Source organism: Penaeus monodon, chromosome 14 (genome assembly GCF_015228065.2).
Source record: "Penaeus monodon isolate SGIC_2016 chromosome 14, NSTDA_Pmon_1, whole genome shotgun sequence".
NCBI classification, from domain to species: Eukaryota; Metazoa; Arthropoda; class Malacostraca; order Decapoda; family Penaeidae; genus Penaeus; species Penaeus monodon.
Window position 1 is genome coordinate 27,325,288 of NC_051399.1, and position 14,788 is coordinate 27,340,075.

General features: G+C 46.7%; 1 protein-coding gene across 1 annotated transcript; it reads left to right on the forward strand.

Annotated features, from left to right (window-relative positions):
- The first annotated feature begins 10,317 nt into the window (after positions 1–10,317).
- On the forward strand, positions 10,318–12,266 carry LOC119580669. Its single transcript, XM_037928768.1, has 5 exons — positions 10,318–10,615; positions 10,708–11,320; positions 11,461–11,657; positions 11,764–12,001; positions 12,125–12,266. Exons 1-5 carry the CDS (start codon positions 10,318–10,320, stop codon positions 12,264–12,266), a joined length of 1,488 nt encoding a protein of 495 aa, XP_037784696.1.
- The last annotated feature ends 2,522 nt before the right edge of the window (positions 12,267–14,788 follow it).

The following is a 14,788-nucleotide window of genomic DNA, read 5'->3' on the forward strand; positions in this document are numbered from 1 at the left end:
GTGGGTGAGGGGGTGAGTAAGTAGATGAGTGAGTGGCTGACTGACTGACTGACTGACTGACTGACTGACTGACTGACTGACTGACTGACTGACTGAGCAAGTTAGTGAGTTAGTGAGTGAGTGATTGAGTAATTGTGTAAGTACGTTTGAGTGAGTGAAATGAGAAATAACCAAAGGAAATGAACAAAGAGAAAAGCGGACTTGAGCGATCGAGAAAGACTGGCATCGGGAAAGAGCTCCTTCAAGAGGACGGGCAAGAGAAGCGTATGTTTTTTTCTTAGCGTGGTTCGTACTGTGTGTACGTGCTGGCGGGAATACATTTGTATACTTGTTTATTGAAAAAAATACTATAGAGGCTGTTACATACTTCGAAACTCGTAGAAGAAAAGCATACATATAGAGGTACTTGTCTCGACGGAGGAGGATTTTGCTTATTTGAAACTTTTGGAGACGGTCGACATTTCATATTTTAAGACATGAGAAATTTAAAAATGTGAAGGGGTATAGTGCCCTTCCGTCCCTTTCACACGCCCAAGAGAACGTAACACGAGAGTCCATATGTTGCGGGCGTTCTGAAGGGCTGCGACCATGTGGGACCTCTCGAGAGTGCCGAGAGTGACACCCTCCTCCCACCTCCCCATCCCCACCCTCACACCGATATGGATGGGGGGTGGGGATGGGGGGGGAATAGCAAAGGCGTTAAGATAGTCACTATTAGGCAAGGATTATTTTCAAGATAGTTCACCAAAGGCGGTGTTTGTAGCCGATGTGGTCTACGCTCTGCCTATCACTACGAGACTCGGCGGCGTCGAGAAGACTGAAGTGGCCAGTTAATCACGCGGAGTAAGAGGCCGAGTCGAGAGGCGTGTCCAGTGGGAGTGACTTTGGCTTCGGCGTCATCAGGTCGGCGACAGCGATTGGGACCTTAGAATGTCTTCTAATTACTTTCGTCATCGTCTAATTGATGGTTTGTCGTGATTTATTAAATCAGAAAGTTTCAATTTATATATATATTTTTTTTATCTATTGGGGGTATGGGTCATGGGGTTGGGAAGGGGGATGGGTGGTCATTAAGTGAATGTATTTTTTGGTGATTCTTTGCGCGTTTTTGTGTTCCTCCGTTTCTCTTTTTCTTTCCTTTCTTTCTTCGGTAGATTGATCATCTAGATTATTCGTTCATATTCGGTTAATTCACCCAAAGGTCAGCTGATAACTAGAAAAGAGAAACTTGCCCCAATCACTTCAATTGGGTGAAAACTCGATTGCCTTTTGACGTCCACTCACTTCAGTCGTATTATTTGTTCTCGGTCGTTTTGGTCGTGACGAGGTGACGACCGAGGGAGGGAGGGCCGAGGTCGTACATAACGTGACTCCGCCCGCAAACGCGTAGTCACGTCAGGTTGGTTTTGAGAGAATATTAAAGTATATTTTTATTCATATCGATTTATTTGTGTTCCTTCCCCCTAGGCACAAGGAGGGTTCAGTTACAACGAGAAGTACCCGCGGGGGTCGTGGCCGTGTTCATCGGTGAGGATGCTTGGGGCTGTCAATAGTAGGGGTAAATTAAAGACTGGAGAGAGAAAGGTAGAGAGAGGGGGGAGGACGAGAGGAAAGGACGTAAGGGGGAGTAATTAAGGAAAGGGTGTTGACGGAGAATAATGGAAGGATAGCGGAAGATGGAGGAGGAGTAAGAGGAAAGAGAGCAATATGGAAGAGAACAAGAGGGATAGATGGAAGAGAAAAAAAGGGCGAAAGAGGGATAAAGAAAAAAAAAAAAAAAACAAGGAAAGAGAGAAAACGGAGGAGAGAAGACTGGTGATGGAAACGTGATGGAAACGTATGGTGTAGGTCCGGCATTGAGGTAGTTACCAAAAAAATACGCTGTTCTTGTAATATTTTTTTCCTGTTGTTGTTCTGCTCTCTGAAGGTGTCATGTATCGTCAGTACACCGCCAGCAAACGGCATTCTCTCACCGGCCTTAGCTATTGTCTATTGTAGAAGGCACAGGAGTCGTTCATGGCGAGAGTCACGCAAGAAGAAGAAAGACCTTGGATTTCTGTCGTTCGTGTGGGGTCGTTCATCGAGTTTTTTTTTTCTTTTCTTTCTTTCGTAAGCCAAATCGGGAAGAAAAAGAGCGCCTTGTTCCGGTATTTGGCAATCTCTTAAGTCCCTCTCGCTTCCTTCAGTCCTCCTCAAGCTTTTTTTTTTATCATCCTCATCGTGTGACGCCGAGAACAGCTTATCTCAGGGCCTGTCTTGGCATTAATGCGTGACTCTCCCCCTCCCCTCCTCCTCGCCACCCAGGCACTAAATGACTCATTCTGCACCGGGAGGGGAGGAGGGAGAAGGGTGAGAAAGGCAAAAAATGGTGAAATGAGACGGGGTGAATAACTAAAAAAGAAAGAAAAAAAAAGTTGGAGGGATGGGCGACCGACACACACACGCACACGCACACACTCGCACACACTGACAAACACTGGCAAACAGACAGACGCAGACACACATCAGACAGATCGAAGATGCAATAAAATAACTTCAGAGAGAGAATCCGATTCAAGTGTCGATGAGAGAGAGGACAGACGGAGTGGGCTGAATGGCGGCTGTTGCTAAGCGAGAGATTTATTTACAATCCCGCCGTGTGACGATGCTTGTTTACTCGGCGATGCAAGTGAGGCGAGGCGGGGCTCGGATTCGAGTGAGGCAAGGCGCGGTCCGAGAGGGAGTCCGGTCTTCGCCGACATCGCCCATCACCGCTCAGGATGTCGCCCGCAAGATCGTGTAATAAGTTTGCTTTTTATCTAGTTTTGGGGGAGGGACGCGGGGGATGGAGGTTGGGGTGTGGGTGGGGATGGGGATGGGGATGGGGATGGAGGTGGAGGTAGAAGTAGAGTGGAGGTAGAAGTAGAGATGAAGGTAAAGGTAGGGGTAGAAGTGGAGGTGGGGGTAGAGGTGCAGGGAGAGGGAGAAGTGGAGAAGTGTGTTTTTAAGATAAGGCCGCCCGTGCTTCGTAGGTCTTTTGTTGCATTGTGGCGTTGGTCGCATGTGGAACTAATGGGTCTCTGATGATATACAAGGGCATTTGGTGTTTCTCTCTTCTCTTCTGTTCTTTTATTCTTTTTTCTTCTCTCTCCTCTCCTTTCCTGCCCTCCCCTCCTCTCCCCTCCCTTCCACGGCACTCCCCTCCCCTCCCCTCCCCTCTCCAGCCTCATTTACTCTCCCTCGTATGTGTGTGCGTGCGTGTATAAGCACTGTATACATGCGTATGTTTACGTGCGTACGTGTTGGGCTGAGTCACTCACTTCCTTGTGTTGAGTCTTGGTGAGTTTGCCCTTGTAAACATTAACATTCATCATATGCTGTGATCTGCAGTTCCGGAGTTTGTGAGGGCCAAGTCTGCTTACTCATTACGGCGGACGTGCAATGAGGAGAGAGTGGATGTTTGATATTTATGAAAAGAGAAAGGAAAAATAATTGCATGTCGGGGACTGCGTAAGCGAGCAATCATGCGTGCATTTCAATTTCAAATTAAGAAATGCGAAATGTTAATTTTCCCATCTATCTAGCAGTCTCTCTCTCTCTCTCTCTCTCTCTCTCTCTCTCTCTCTCTCTCTCTCTCTCTCTCTCTCTCTCTCTCTCTCTCTCTCTCTCTCTCTCTCTCTCTCTCTCTCTCTCTCACCCTATTTCCCTCATTTCCCTCCCCCATTCCCGTTTTCCTTTCCTTCCCCCACACCCATGTCTCTTCCTCTCCCTCTCCCTGTCCCAAGGTTCGGAATTATTAACATCTAATTTCCCGAATGAGAGGATTAGGAAATGCTTAAATTAATGCTTCATGAGTTTTGCGAAATCGCCTCATAATAGTTGAATCTGGCGATATCCATTTCACTCTCGCGGTGGTTTGTTTCGTCGTAGAGAAGAGAAAGAAAAGATGAAGAAAAAAAAATAGTGCTACGTGAATGTAAGACAACAATGAAATCACCATACCGCAACAGCAGCAAGGTAGCCAGATGTTAGGTGCCGCAGAGAGAGAGAGTGAGTGAGAGCGAGCGAGCGAGGAGCGAGTGAGCGGACGATTAGCGTCAATTTCCCCATACTCTGGGCCGGGGATACTCGTTAAGCTTGCATAATGATGACCACTCGAAGGCGTGACTCTTCTTGTTATTGCCAATGTTTGCTCTATTGGTCGCGAATGGCGTAATGCGAAGGAAATGGCTCGGGAGACGACTGTTTGTGGTACTTCGGGTAATTATGCTGGTGTAATTGGCTCGTTGATGTTTATGTAGGTTAGATTTTGAATGTATTTTCCAGCCTTGGGGATCGATTTTTTGGTTTCTTGGTTTTGGATTGATTGGTCATTTTCGGAGCGGAGCATTCGAAAATTTAGTGGCGATATGCCCTCTATGCTTAAATTTGTGGGAATGCAGAAATTTGTCCGCACGTACAGAACATTTGAAGGCATGCAAGCAGATAGACACACTATATAAACAGACACAGGAACTTCACTGTCTCTCCCTCAGAAAGGAGGAGAAAACAGACTGAACGCAGAGGAAGAAGCGCATTACATTTTCAGTTTCCAAATTATGAATACTACAGTGACTATATGCAAGGTCTCAAACACTTCGCTTCAACTCGGATAATTGTGGCTTGCACAATCGGTAGCGGGGGTTTGAGGATGCGCCAGATCAAGGGACGTGTGAATTCGGGTGTATCATGCATGGACTGCGCCAACCCCCACTCTCCCTTCTCCCCCTGTAGCCGCCGCTGGTAAATCACATACTTCATATTATTCTGTATATCACTTATTCTGTAACACTACAATCGGAGAGGCTGTATCGTATAAAATTCATCTTCTGTGTCACAACCTCCTCGAGGAGGCCTAGTCGGTTGTGACCGCCGGGTCAACACATGGTCCATATCAACCATAAGAGCTGACCTGTCAGAACTTGTTTGTGTGAGGGGTCGTTCCCTAGGAAGTGATGGTGGCTCTTCATGTGATCGATGCTGGGGGATAGTGGGATCATGACCCAACTAATGTATAACATATGAAGTAGAATGTTACTTGACGTCGCAGCATATGTATGTTTAAAGGGTGAGGGCAGTTCGAGGAGAACCTCCGTGCCGTCAAGACGCCCATAGAATACTGGAATCAGCTGATATTCTGACTGTTCCCGCAATGCGTATGTATCTAATATTGTAGGAAGTTCTTATCTTATAATCTAATATATGTTGTTATTAGTGGTTTTATGTATGTATGCACGCATTCCTATAATCGATGTATTAATTAACAGGTTTGACCGCTACCGAATAAATCTTAAGCGAGTGCTACGCAGTGGTATCAGTCACCCCACACCCAACGACAAATCATAGGCGTTCTAACGGCGGCCACAGTCAAACGCAGAGGGTGCTAATTACCAGACGACCTAACACGGAGTCGACGGTGAGGTACATCCCTGTCGGCGACGGACGGCAAAAGGGCAGCGCGCGGCGGCTGCTGAAGAACCACCAGTCAACAAAACTCTACGGAAACTACTCGCGCGATTTACGAGAATGTAAAACGGATGTAGTGTTCGTGCCCACTGTTGGTGTTTCTTGCGTGCGTAACGCTTCACTCTACAAAGGAAAATTGCGATATCGTGTGATGTGTTGAATCAGTGTGCGGTGGTCAGTACAGTAAAAATCCATGGTGTTGTGTTTATTAAGTTGTGTTTATTAAGGAGTTAAAAACCCAGTGTTGTGTTTATTAAGGAGTTAAAAAACCCACAGTGCAGTGTTGTGTTTATTAAGGAGTTAAAAACCCACAGTGTTGTGTTCGTTAAGGAGTTGAAAACCCACGGTGTTGTGTTCGTTAAGGAGTTGAAAACCCACAGTGTTTTTTCGTTAAGGAGTTTAAAACCCACAGTGTTGTGTTCGCTATGGTGTTGAAAACCCACAGTGTTGTGTTTATTAAGGTGTCAAATACCCTCGGTGCTGCATTCTTGCAGAGTCAAATACCCTCGGTGCTGCATTCTTGCAGAGTCAAATACCCTCGGTGCTGCATTCTTGCAGAGTCAAATACCCTCGGTGCTGCATTCTTGCAGAGTCAAATACCCTCGGTGCTGCATTCTTGCAGAGTCAATACCCTCGGTGCTGCATTCTTGCAGAGTCAATACCCACGTGCTGCACTCCTGCAGAGTCAAATACCCTCGTGCTGCTTCTCGCAGAATCAAATACCCACGGTGCTGCATTCTCGCAGAGTCAAATACCCACGGTGCTGCACTCCTGCAGAGTTAAAACACACAGTGCTTCATTGACTAAAAACAGGAAACCCACACGGTGTTGATCAGATGTCCAGGAGACACATCTCCCGCTGGAAATAGTCGGGGACGCAAGAAAGGATGGGGTAGAAATAGACACTGCTAAGACGATGTGGTGTGGTCAGACAAGGATATAAGAGAGTCTGAAATTGCGAACCTAATGGTGGAAGAACAGGTGAAGAAACTACTCTCGCACCTCTTGGTCCTGGAATGTCGAAAGGGGAAGGAAGTCCCCAGGTTTGCTCCATCTCAATTTGGAGAAGGGACTCCTCTTAGTCCAATGAGCGAATATAGGGGGAAGGAAAGTTCCCGAGCCTACCCCATCGACAACTCTGGCCAGCATGAACCTCACTCGGAAAGTCGCATAGCAGACCCTGTCATCCTATGGAGTGATGTTATGGAAGAATTAAAAGGACTCCGGAGAGACCTTGCGAGGAAGGGAAGAACAAGTGAAGAAACACCCCTTGCCCTTCCTGCTCCTGGAATGTCAAGAGGGAAGGAAAGCCCCCAGTCTACTCCATTATCACTCTGGAGAATGGACTCCTCTTAGTCCAATGAGCGAACGTAGGGGGAAGGAAAGTTCCCAAGTCTACCCCGTCATCAACTCTGCCCAGTCTGAGCCCCACTCAGAAAGTCGTATGGCAGACTCTGTAATCCTATGGAGTGACGTTATGGAGGAATTAAAAGGACTCCGGAGAGACCTTGTGAGGAAAGAAAGCCATAAGGACTCTGCTTCAGAATCTTCGAGTGATGACGATGACAATAAAAACCGGAAATCAAGGCGACAAAAATACATTACATCAGAATCCACAAGTGATGAGGACAGCTGCTCAGACACTGAATCAGAATCATCGAGCATCGACGAAAAACGGTGGAGATCTAAACGACTTCGAAAACACAGCACTACTGAAACTTCAAGTGATGATGATGCCATATCACACCGGCCAAAACGAAAAACTCGCAAATCCCAGAAGAACCGCTCCCGCTCAAAACCATCCGATCAAGGTGCTGACAAAAAAACATTAGTGGAGGTAATACAAATGTTGCAAGTAAAACTCCCCAAGCTAAATGGAAGTAGTCCTGAGGAGTATTGGGCCTCCGCAGTCCGATTTGAGCAAGAAGTACTTCGCACCTCAATGCCCCACAGGTAAAACTGAAACCGCTTATTGATCTTTGCGATACAAGGTGAAAAGGTACTTACTCACTGTATGGGACTGCCAAAGAAGGAGGCTTAAAGACAGCACTAAAAATCCTTGATACGAAATATGGAGATAAAAATCTGTACATGAGTCGCATAGAAGTAGAGCTAACAAGCGGGCCACGTGTGAGGGAAGGTGACCATGAGGTCATCTCGGAGGTGTGCCTAAATCTGACGTCCCATATTCATTTTGCAAAGAAAATTGGGAAGCTGAGCCATATTGACAACCCACATGTGGTGAGAAGTCTGGTGGACAGAATGGACGATCGACTCCAATCCAAGTGGCATGCCATTTGGACTGGCAAAAGGCGATCGAAGATTCCTCGTTTGAAAAACGTAAAGAAATTCTTACAGAAGGAGATGGACGCCGCACGTAGCAGGCGTGCCCACAACCCTCTGGCATTTTCCAAGACCCAGTTCCGTGATGCAAAACGAGGCCGAGAAGTTAAGATCGTAGATACCATTCCCAGACGAGCATTCACGTCCGTGCCAAAACAACAAACTAGAGATGTAGGACTATTCACAAAAACTAATGTTGAACCCTGGAAACGAGGTGATCAATGTCGTTTGTGTACAGAGCCCCACCCCATTTTTATGTGCCCTGTATTCAAGTCACTCAGCCTGGAGCATCGCAAAAATGTAGTGACAGCTCAGAGGAGATGCTTCATATGCCTTAGGGACAACCACCTATATAAAGAATGTAAGGCGAAACCGTGCGACATTAATGGCTGTGGAGGAAAGCATTCACGGTGGTTACATGATACTCAAAGTGCCTCCCAAAATAATGGTGAAAATGAAAGACTGGGACAGACTGTTGAAGCTACAGCCTCACAACAACAATGACAAGCAACCATTCACGGAGGACACACCGACGGCACAGATGGGAGCTGTAAGGGGTGAAGTGGCCTCCCCATCGTTCAAGTGATATTAACAGCCAGCTGAAGACAACGATGGTCAAACCCTAATGACATGTGCCTTGCTGGACTCCGGTAGTTCCCGTTCTTTCTGTTCCACCAAGGTAGTAGAAATGCTTCGGCCAAAGGAGAGAAGAGAGACAACGGTGATTACTACACTGACACAGGAAACTTACCATGACGCCAAACAGGTTGATCTCATGGTCAAGGGACTGTCCACAGGAAAGAATACCATATGCGACTCCGTCAGGTGATCGTCCTCGACTCCTTCCCTGAAGGTCTGATCAACGCTAAAGCGAGCCAATTGAACACCGCTCGCTGGCCACACCTACGAGACCTGGTTCCTACACAGGAAAATCCACCAGACTGCAGTGTCGAGTTACTGATCGGACAGGACGCTCCCTCAGCGCTTATGCCTCTGGAGGTCAGAAGGGGGAGAGGAGGTGAACCCTTTGCTGTTAGGACAAATTAGGATGGGCGGTTAACGGTCCTGTGATCAGATCACTGGGAGCAACAAATTTTTGGGACCTACATAAGTGAAGTGCCCTGTACCACAGCACGAGCACCATGTTTGATGATCAGCTAAAAAGATTTTTGGGACCTCGGAGAGGAGCACACAGACGAAAAGGGAAGATCAATGGAGGACTATCAAGTCCTACATCTGTGGGACAAAGAGGGAACCATGGTTGATGGACATCATGAATTCCCAATTCCCTTTAAGGAAACTGAGCCCCAACTTCCAGACAATTGGATAATGGTGAAAAGACGACTTGCCGGCCTAAAAACACGTCTTCAAAGGGATGAAACCCTGAAGGCTAAATATGTAGCAGAAATGGAGAAGTTACTCCAAGAAGGACATGCTGAGCAAGCAAAGGGAGTAGGACCGCCAGGGAAGACATGGTACCTACCACACCACCCGGTATTCAATCCTAACAAACCTGAGAAAATACGCATAGTGTTCGACTGTCTGCTTCCTTTGAAGGCACCACCCTAAATAAACAGGTCATGCAGGCCCGGACCTGATGAATGACCTGCTGGGCATACTGCTCCGGTTTAGAGAAAGAAGAGTTGCAGTAGCTGCTGACATCAAGGCTATGTTTCACCAGGTAAAGGTCACCCCAAGGGACCGTGATGTTCTAAGGTTCTTGTGGTGGCCAAAGGGGGATTTCTCTGCGAGGCCAAAAGTGTATCGCATGACTGTGCACTTATTTGGAGGTGTTTGGAGCCCCGCATGTGCGTCATTTGCTCTCCTAAGGACACTATCTAAAATCAATTAGCAGATGTAAAAAGGAACTTCTATGTAATGACCTCTGATGTCTGTCGAGAATGAAGCAAACGGCCATTCACCAGGCAAAGCAGTTGAAGGACCACCTAAAACACAGTGGCTTTCACTTAACTAAGTGGATGTCAAACTCAAAAAGGGTTATTACTGCGATCCCACAGGAGGACAGGAGTCCTCCTGTTAAAGATATTGATCTGACAAAACAGGACCTACCAACTGACAGAGCCTTGGGAGTCCTGTGGAGCCTGGAGAGTGATGTGCTTCAGATCAGAGTAACTGTACCGAACAAACCGATCTCAAAAAGGTATGCTAAGCGTCATGGGGTCAGTATATGACCCGCTCGGCTTGTTAGCCCCATTCACGGTGAGAGCAAAGATGATCTACCAAGAAAAGTGAGACGTCAACGAGGATGGGATGAAGAGCTTAGCTCACAGAATTCCGTAAAATGGAATGCATGGCTCAGTGAACTAAGGAATTGGAAGGCTTCTGTGTCAACAGGTGCATAGTGCCTATGAATCTTGGAAAAATCGGCAGTGTGCAGCTACATCATTTCTGTGATGCATCCACAAAGGCGTTTGCAGCGCTTCTTACTTGAGGATACAAGATGTGTCGGGCATCACTCACTGTGCTCTCATGTTGGCAAGAACAAGACTGGCTCCAATAAAGACAACCACCATCCCCAGACTGGAATTGTCAGCAGCAGTCCTGGCAGCCACATCAGATGCAAAATTGCGGAAGGAGCTCTCTTTGCCTATTGATGACTCCGTGTTCTGGACTGATAGTACTATTGTTCTGCAGTACATCAAAAACACCTCCCGTCGATTCCACACATTCGTTGCGAATCGAGTGGGGATTATACACAAAAATTCATCTCCCCAACAGTGGAGACATGTAAGATCAGAGCTCAACACAGCTGATCCTGCTTCCAGAGGTCTATCAGCTATAGAGTTAATGCAAAGAAAGGATTGGAAGGAAGGGCAGAATTTCTCCTCTTACCTGAAACCTCCTGGCCTCTTCCACCAGAACTTCCTGGGATTTCAAATGATGATCCTGAAGTTAAGAATATGACAATATCATTTGCAGCTGGCGCAATTAAAGTCGCACCTGTGGACCCACTGTTTGAGCGATATTCCTCGTGGTATAAGCTGCAGCGAATTGTAGCATGGCTACGTAGATTCTGTTCAGCATGCAGAAAAAAGTGTTCACACCAGGACTCTAACCTCAGCGTTATGGAGATCCAAGCGGCGAGGATGGTTATCATCAGACAAGTGCAAACGACCTGCTTTGCTGAAGAGTTGGACATATTGAAGAGAAGAAAAAATTTGAAGGCAAGCCGCCTTTATCGTTTGGAACCCCACTTGGATGACCAGGGCATGTTACGTGTAGGTGGACGGAGAGTTGATGAATATATCGACCAGAATTCTAAAAGGCCACTGATCTTACCAAAGGATCATCCTGTAACCGCCTTAATAGTTCAAGACATTCATGTGTTCCATGCGAGGCACTCTGGCAGAGAACACACCTTAGCAGAATTACGGAGGAAATATTGGATAGTGGCGGGTAGGCCTTTAGTCGACCGAATACTACGTAACTGTTTCACCTGCCGGAGAGTAAATAGCAAACCCCTGACTCAGAGGCAAGGAGATTTACCTGTTGAACGAGTTACACCGTGGCACCCCCCTTTCTACCACACTGGATGGATTGTTTTGGCCCATTTCATGTAGTATGTAAAAGACACACAGAGAAGCGATTTGGTTGTGTCTTTACATGCTTCAGCACCAGGGCTGTCCATATTGAACCCTTGAAGTCTCTAGATGCTAGCACCTTTCTCAACGCACTTATGTGCTTTATAGCCCGTAGAGGAACCCCTATGAAGATCTACTCTGATAGAGGAACAAACTTCTTGAGGGCTGAAAAGGAGCTCCGAGCAACAGTTCATGCCTGGTCTAAGAACAAATCCATTGATGACACATGTAAACAGAGGGCATTGAGTGGGTTTTCCAGCCCCTGCAGCATCCCACATGGGAGGCGTGTGGGAACGGCAGATTCGAACCATACGGAAGATTCTCTCTCTCATAGGCATGCAGAGAATAGATGATGATCGACTACGAACCTTATTTTGTGAAGTAGAAGCCACAATGAACAGCCGCCCTATTACCGCGATCCCGGGCGATGTCACAGAACCAGAAGCTTTGACCCCTAACCATGCCCTGAGGATGAGTGTAGGAGATGGTATCCAGGTGCAGACAGATGACAATGCTTCACTTGACAACACATATGGGCGAGCCTGGATCCATGCACAAGTCCTAGCAGATAGGTTCTGGAGAAGATGGAAAGCTGAATACCTGAACACATTGAGGATGAGACAGAAACAATTGAAGCCATCCAGAAATCTTCAAGAAGGAGACCTTGTCCTCATTGTCGAACAACATACTCCCAGGAATCAGTGGAGGCTAGGGAGGGTGACGGAGGCTATAGCCGGTGAAGATGGCCTCGTGAGAAAGGCAAAAGTCCGGACTAGTTCTGGAGTCCTCGTCAGACCCATAGTGAAGTTATGCCTCTTAGAAGCATCATTATCCTAACCGGGTTTATTTGGTTGCTCCACAGTGGAGCAAAGGGGGGAGTGTAGCCGCCGCTGGTAAATCACATACTTCATATTATTCTGTATATCACTTATTCTGTAACACTACAATCGGAGAGGCTGTATCGTATAAAATTCATCTTCTGTGTCACAACCTCCTCGAGGAGGCCTAGTCGGTTGTGACCGCCGGTCAACACATGGTCCATATCAACCATAAGAGCTGACCTGTCAGAACTTGTTTGTGTGAGGGGTCGTTCCCTAGGAAGTGATGGTGGCTCTTCATGTGATCGATGCTGGGGGATAGTGGGATCATGACCCAACTAATGTATAACATATGAAGTAGAATGTTACTTGACGTCGCAGCATATGTATGTTTAAAGGGTGAGGGCAGTTCGAGGAGAACCTCCGTGCCGTCAAGACGCCCATAGAATACTGGAATCAGCTGATATTCTGACTGTTCCCGCAATGCGTATGTATCTAATATTGTAGGAAGTTCTTTATCTTATAATCTAATATATGTTGTTATTAGTGGTTTTATGTATTGTATGCACGCATTCCTATAATCGATGTATTAATTAACAGGTTTGACCGCTACCGAATAAATCTTAAGCGAGTGCTACGCAGTGGTATCAGTCACCCCACACCCAACGACAAATCATAGGCGTTCTACGGCGGCCACACCCCCTTCCTCTTCCCCTTTCCCTTCTCCCTTTCCCTTCTCCCTCTTCCTCTTCCCCTTTCCCTCTTTCCCTTTCCCTCTTCCCCTTTCCCTATTCCCTCTTTCCCTTCTCCCTTCTCCCTCTTCCTATTTCCCTCTCTTCTTCCCCTTTCCCTTCTCCCCTCTCTCCCCCCTCTTCTCTCTTCGTCCTTTCCCCCTTTCCCTTTTCACGTCCCATCTCTTCCCCCTTCCCTCTCCGCTTCCTCCTTCTCCCTTCCCCCATCCTTTCCCCCCTTCTCCCTTTCCCTTTCCCTCCCCCCCTCTCCCCCGCGAATACTTCCTTCTCAAGCACATTTCCGTGAATTAGATTTCATCAGTTGTCATCATTTTCTCCATTACTATTACAAGTGGACTTGTTTTTTATTATTATTTTTTTTTACTACGCTTTATCACCCTGGCTAATTATGTTTTATGAACTGACATCTGCATCGCTGACGTAGATCATGATTTATTCATGTTCAGTGTCCTTAATAGGAGTTTCTTGAAAGAATTCTTATAGCTGGTATTTTTTCTTCAATATCGTGATTGCGAGGGAGACATTATTTTTGAAATTGTTATTGGATAATATAAATTACAACCATGGGGACTAAGAAGCGCCTTAAATAATTTATGCATGACAGACACCATGTGAAGTGCCGATTGTCATGGTCCGCCACAAACAGCCATCACTCTTGGTGACAGTATGACCTCTCACGCGCCGTTGACCCGCCCGAGCCGGTCAGCGTGACAGGAGGTGGACATTTGAGACTGATTGAGTTAGATGGCTGATTTCTCTCGTGTCAGTGGCTGTGAGAAGCCCGGTCGCGCCGTGGGAACATCCGGCAGCGGGGTTCTGTGCGGGGTGCATTCAAGTGCTTGGGTTCAGTCTTTCTCTCTCAGCTTTCTTCTAATTCCTCTCGTTTCTCTCCTCTCTTCTATCTTTTTCTCCTCTCATCCTCCCCTTCTCTCTCTCTTTCTCCTTTCTTCTCATCTTCCCCTTCTCTCTTCTCATCCTCCCCTTCTCTTTCTCTCTCATTCTCCTTTCTCTTTTTCCTTTCCCACCCTCCCTCCCTATTTATGTTCATATTACTTTACATTATTATTTTATTTCTCGCTCCCTTCTCTTTCCTTGCGTCCATCCCTTTTTCTCCGCCTCCCGTTCACGCGCGATTACCCGAGAGCGCAATCATCGCCATCCTTCGCTCTGGACCTTCTTATAGGTTTCGAGAGCCCAAGTGTCCAGTGTTTTTTGGCCGACGGCGCGTCTTGGTTGACGTGTTGACGGCTGACGGACGAGGGCTGGCGGCTGACGGCTGACGTAGGCCTTGTCATCGCGCCGGACTTTTTATTGTATTTTTAAAATTATTATTGACTTTACTATTTTTGTGTCTTTTTTACTTTTGGTGAAGTTTAGAGAGTGCGGAGTGGCGACCTTGAGACAACACGCGGCTTTCGAGGCTGAATGTCAACGCCGTGGCTCTCCTCCCGACGCCCAGAGGCCCTTGCTGTTTGTGTTTCGTCTGTGAAGGGGCGCGTGGTTTGCTTGTTTGTGTGTCTGGGAGAGGATGACTGCCTTTTATAGGTGAAAGTTGATTTTTTCAAACGGATTTGTTACGATGTAAATTTACGATTGTCACTGGTATGTTGTAGTCATTTATCGTCTCTTGTTATTATCATTTCCGTTATCATGTTCACCATCAGTAATCTTCAATATCATCATAACCATCACCATTATCTGCCTTCTTTTACTTTTATTGCTTTTGCTATGGTTGTCTTATATTAACATCATAAATGTTTCCCATTCTGCGGCATGTACTTTCAAACGC

Bases quoted from the DNA above. Each gene is read 5' to 3' on its own strand.
- LOC119580669 (XM_037928768.1), top strand. From the start codon at position 10,318: ATGTTGGCAAGAACAAGACTGGCTCCAATAAAGACAACCACCATCCCC. The intron at 10,616-10,707 runs GTCTATCAGCTA...CTCTTCCACCAG, and splicing joins AGCTGATCCTGCTTCCAGAG to AACTTCCTGGGATTTCAAAT. The intron at 11,658-11,763 runs GTAAACAGAGGG...TCTCTCTCATAG, and splicing joins CAAATCCATTGATGACACAT to GCATGCAGAGAATAGATGAT.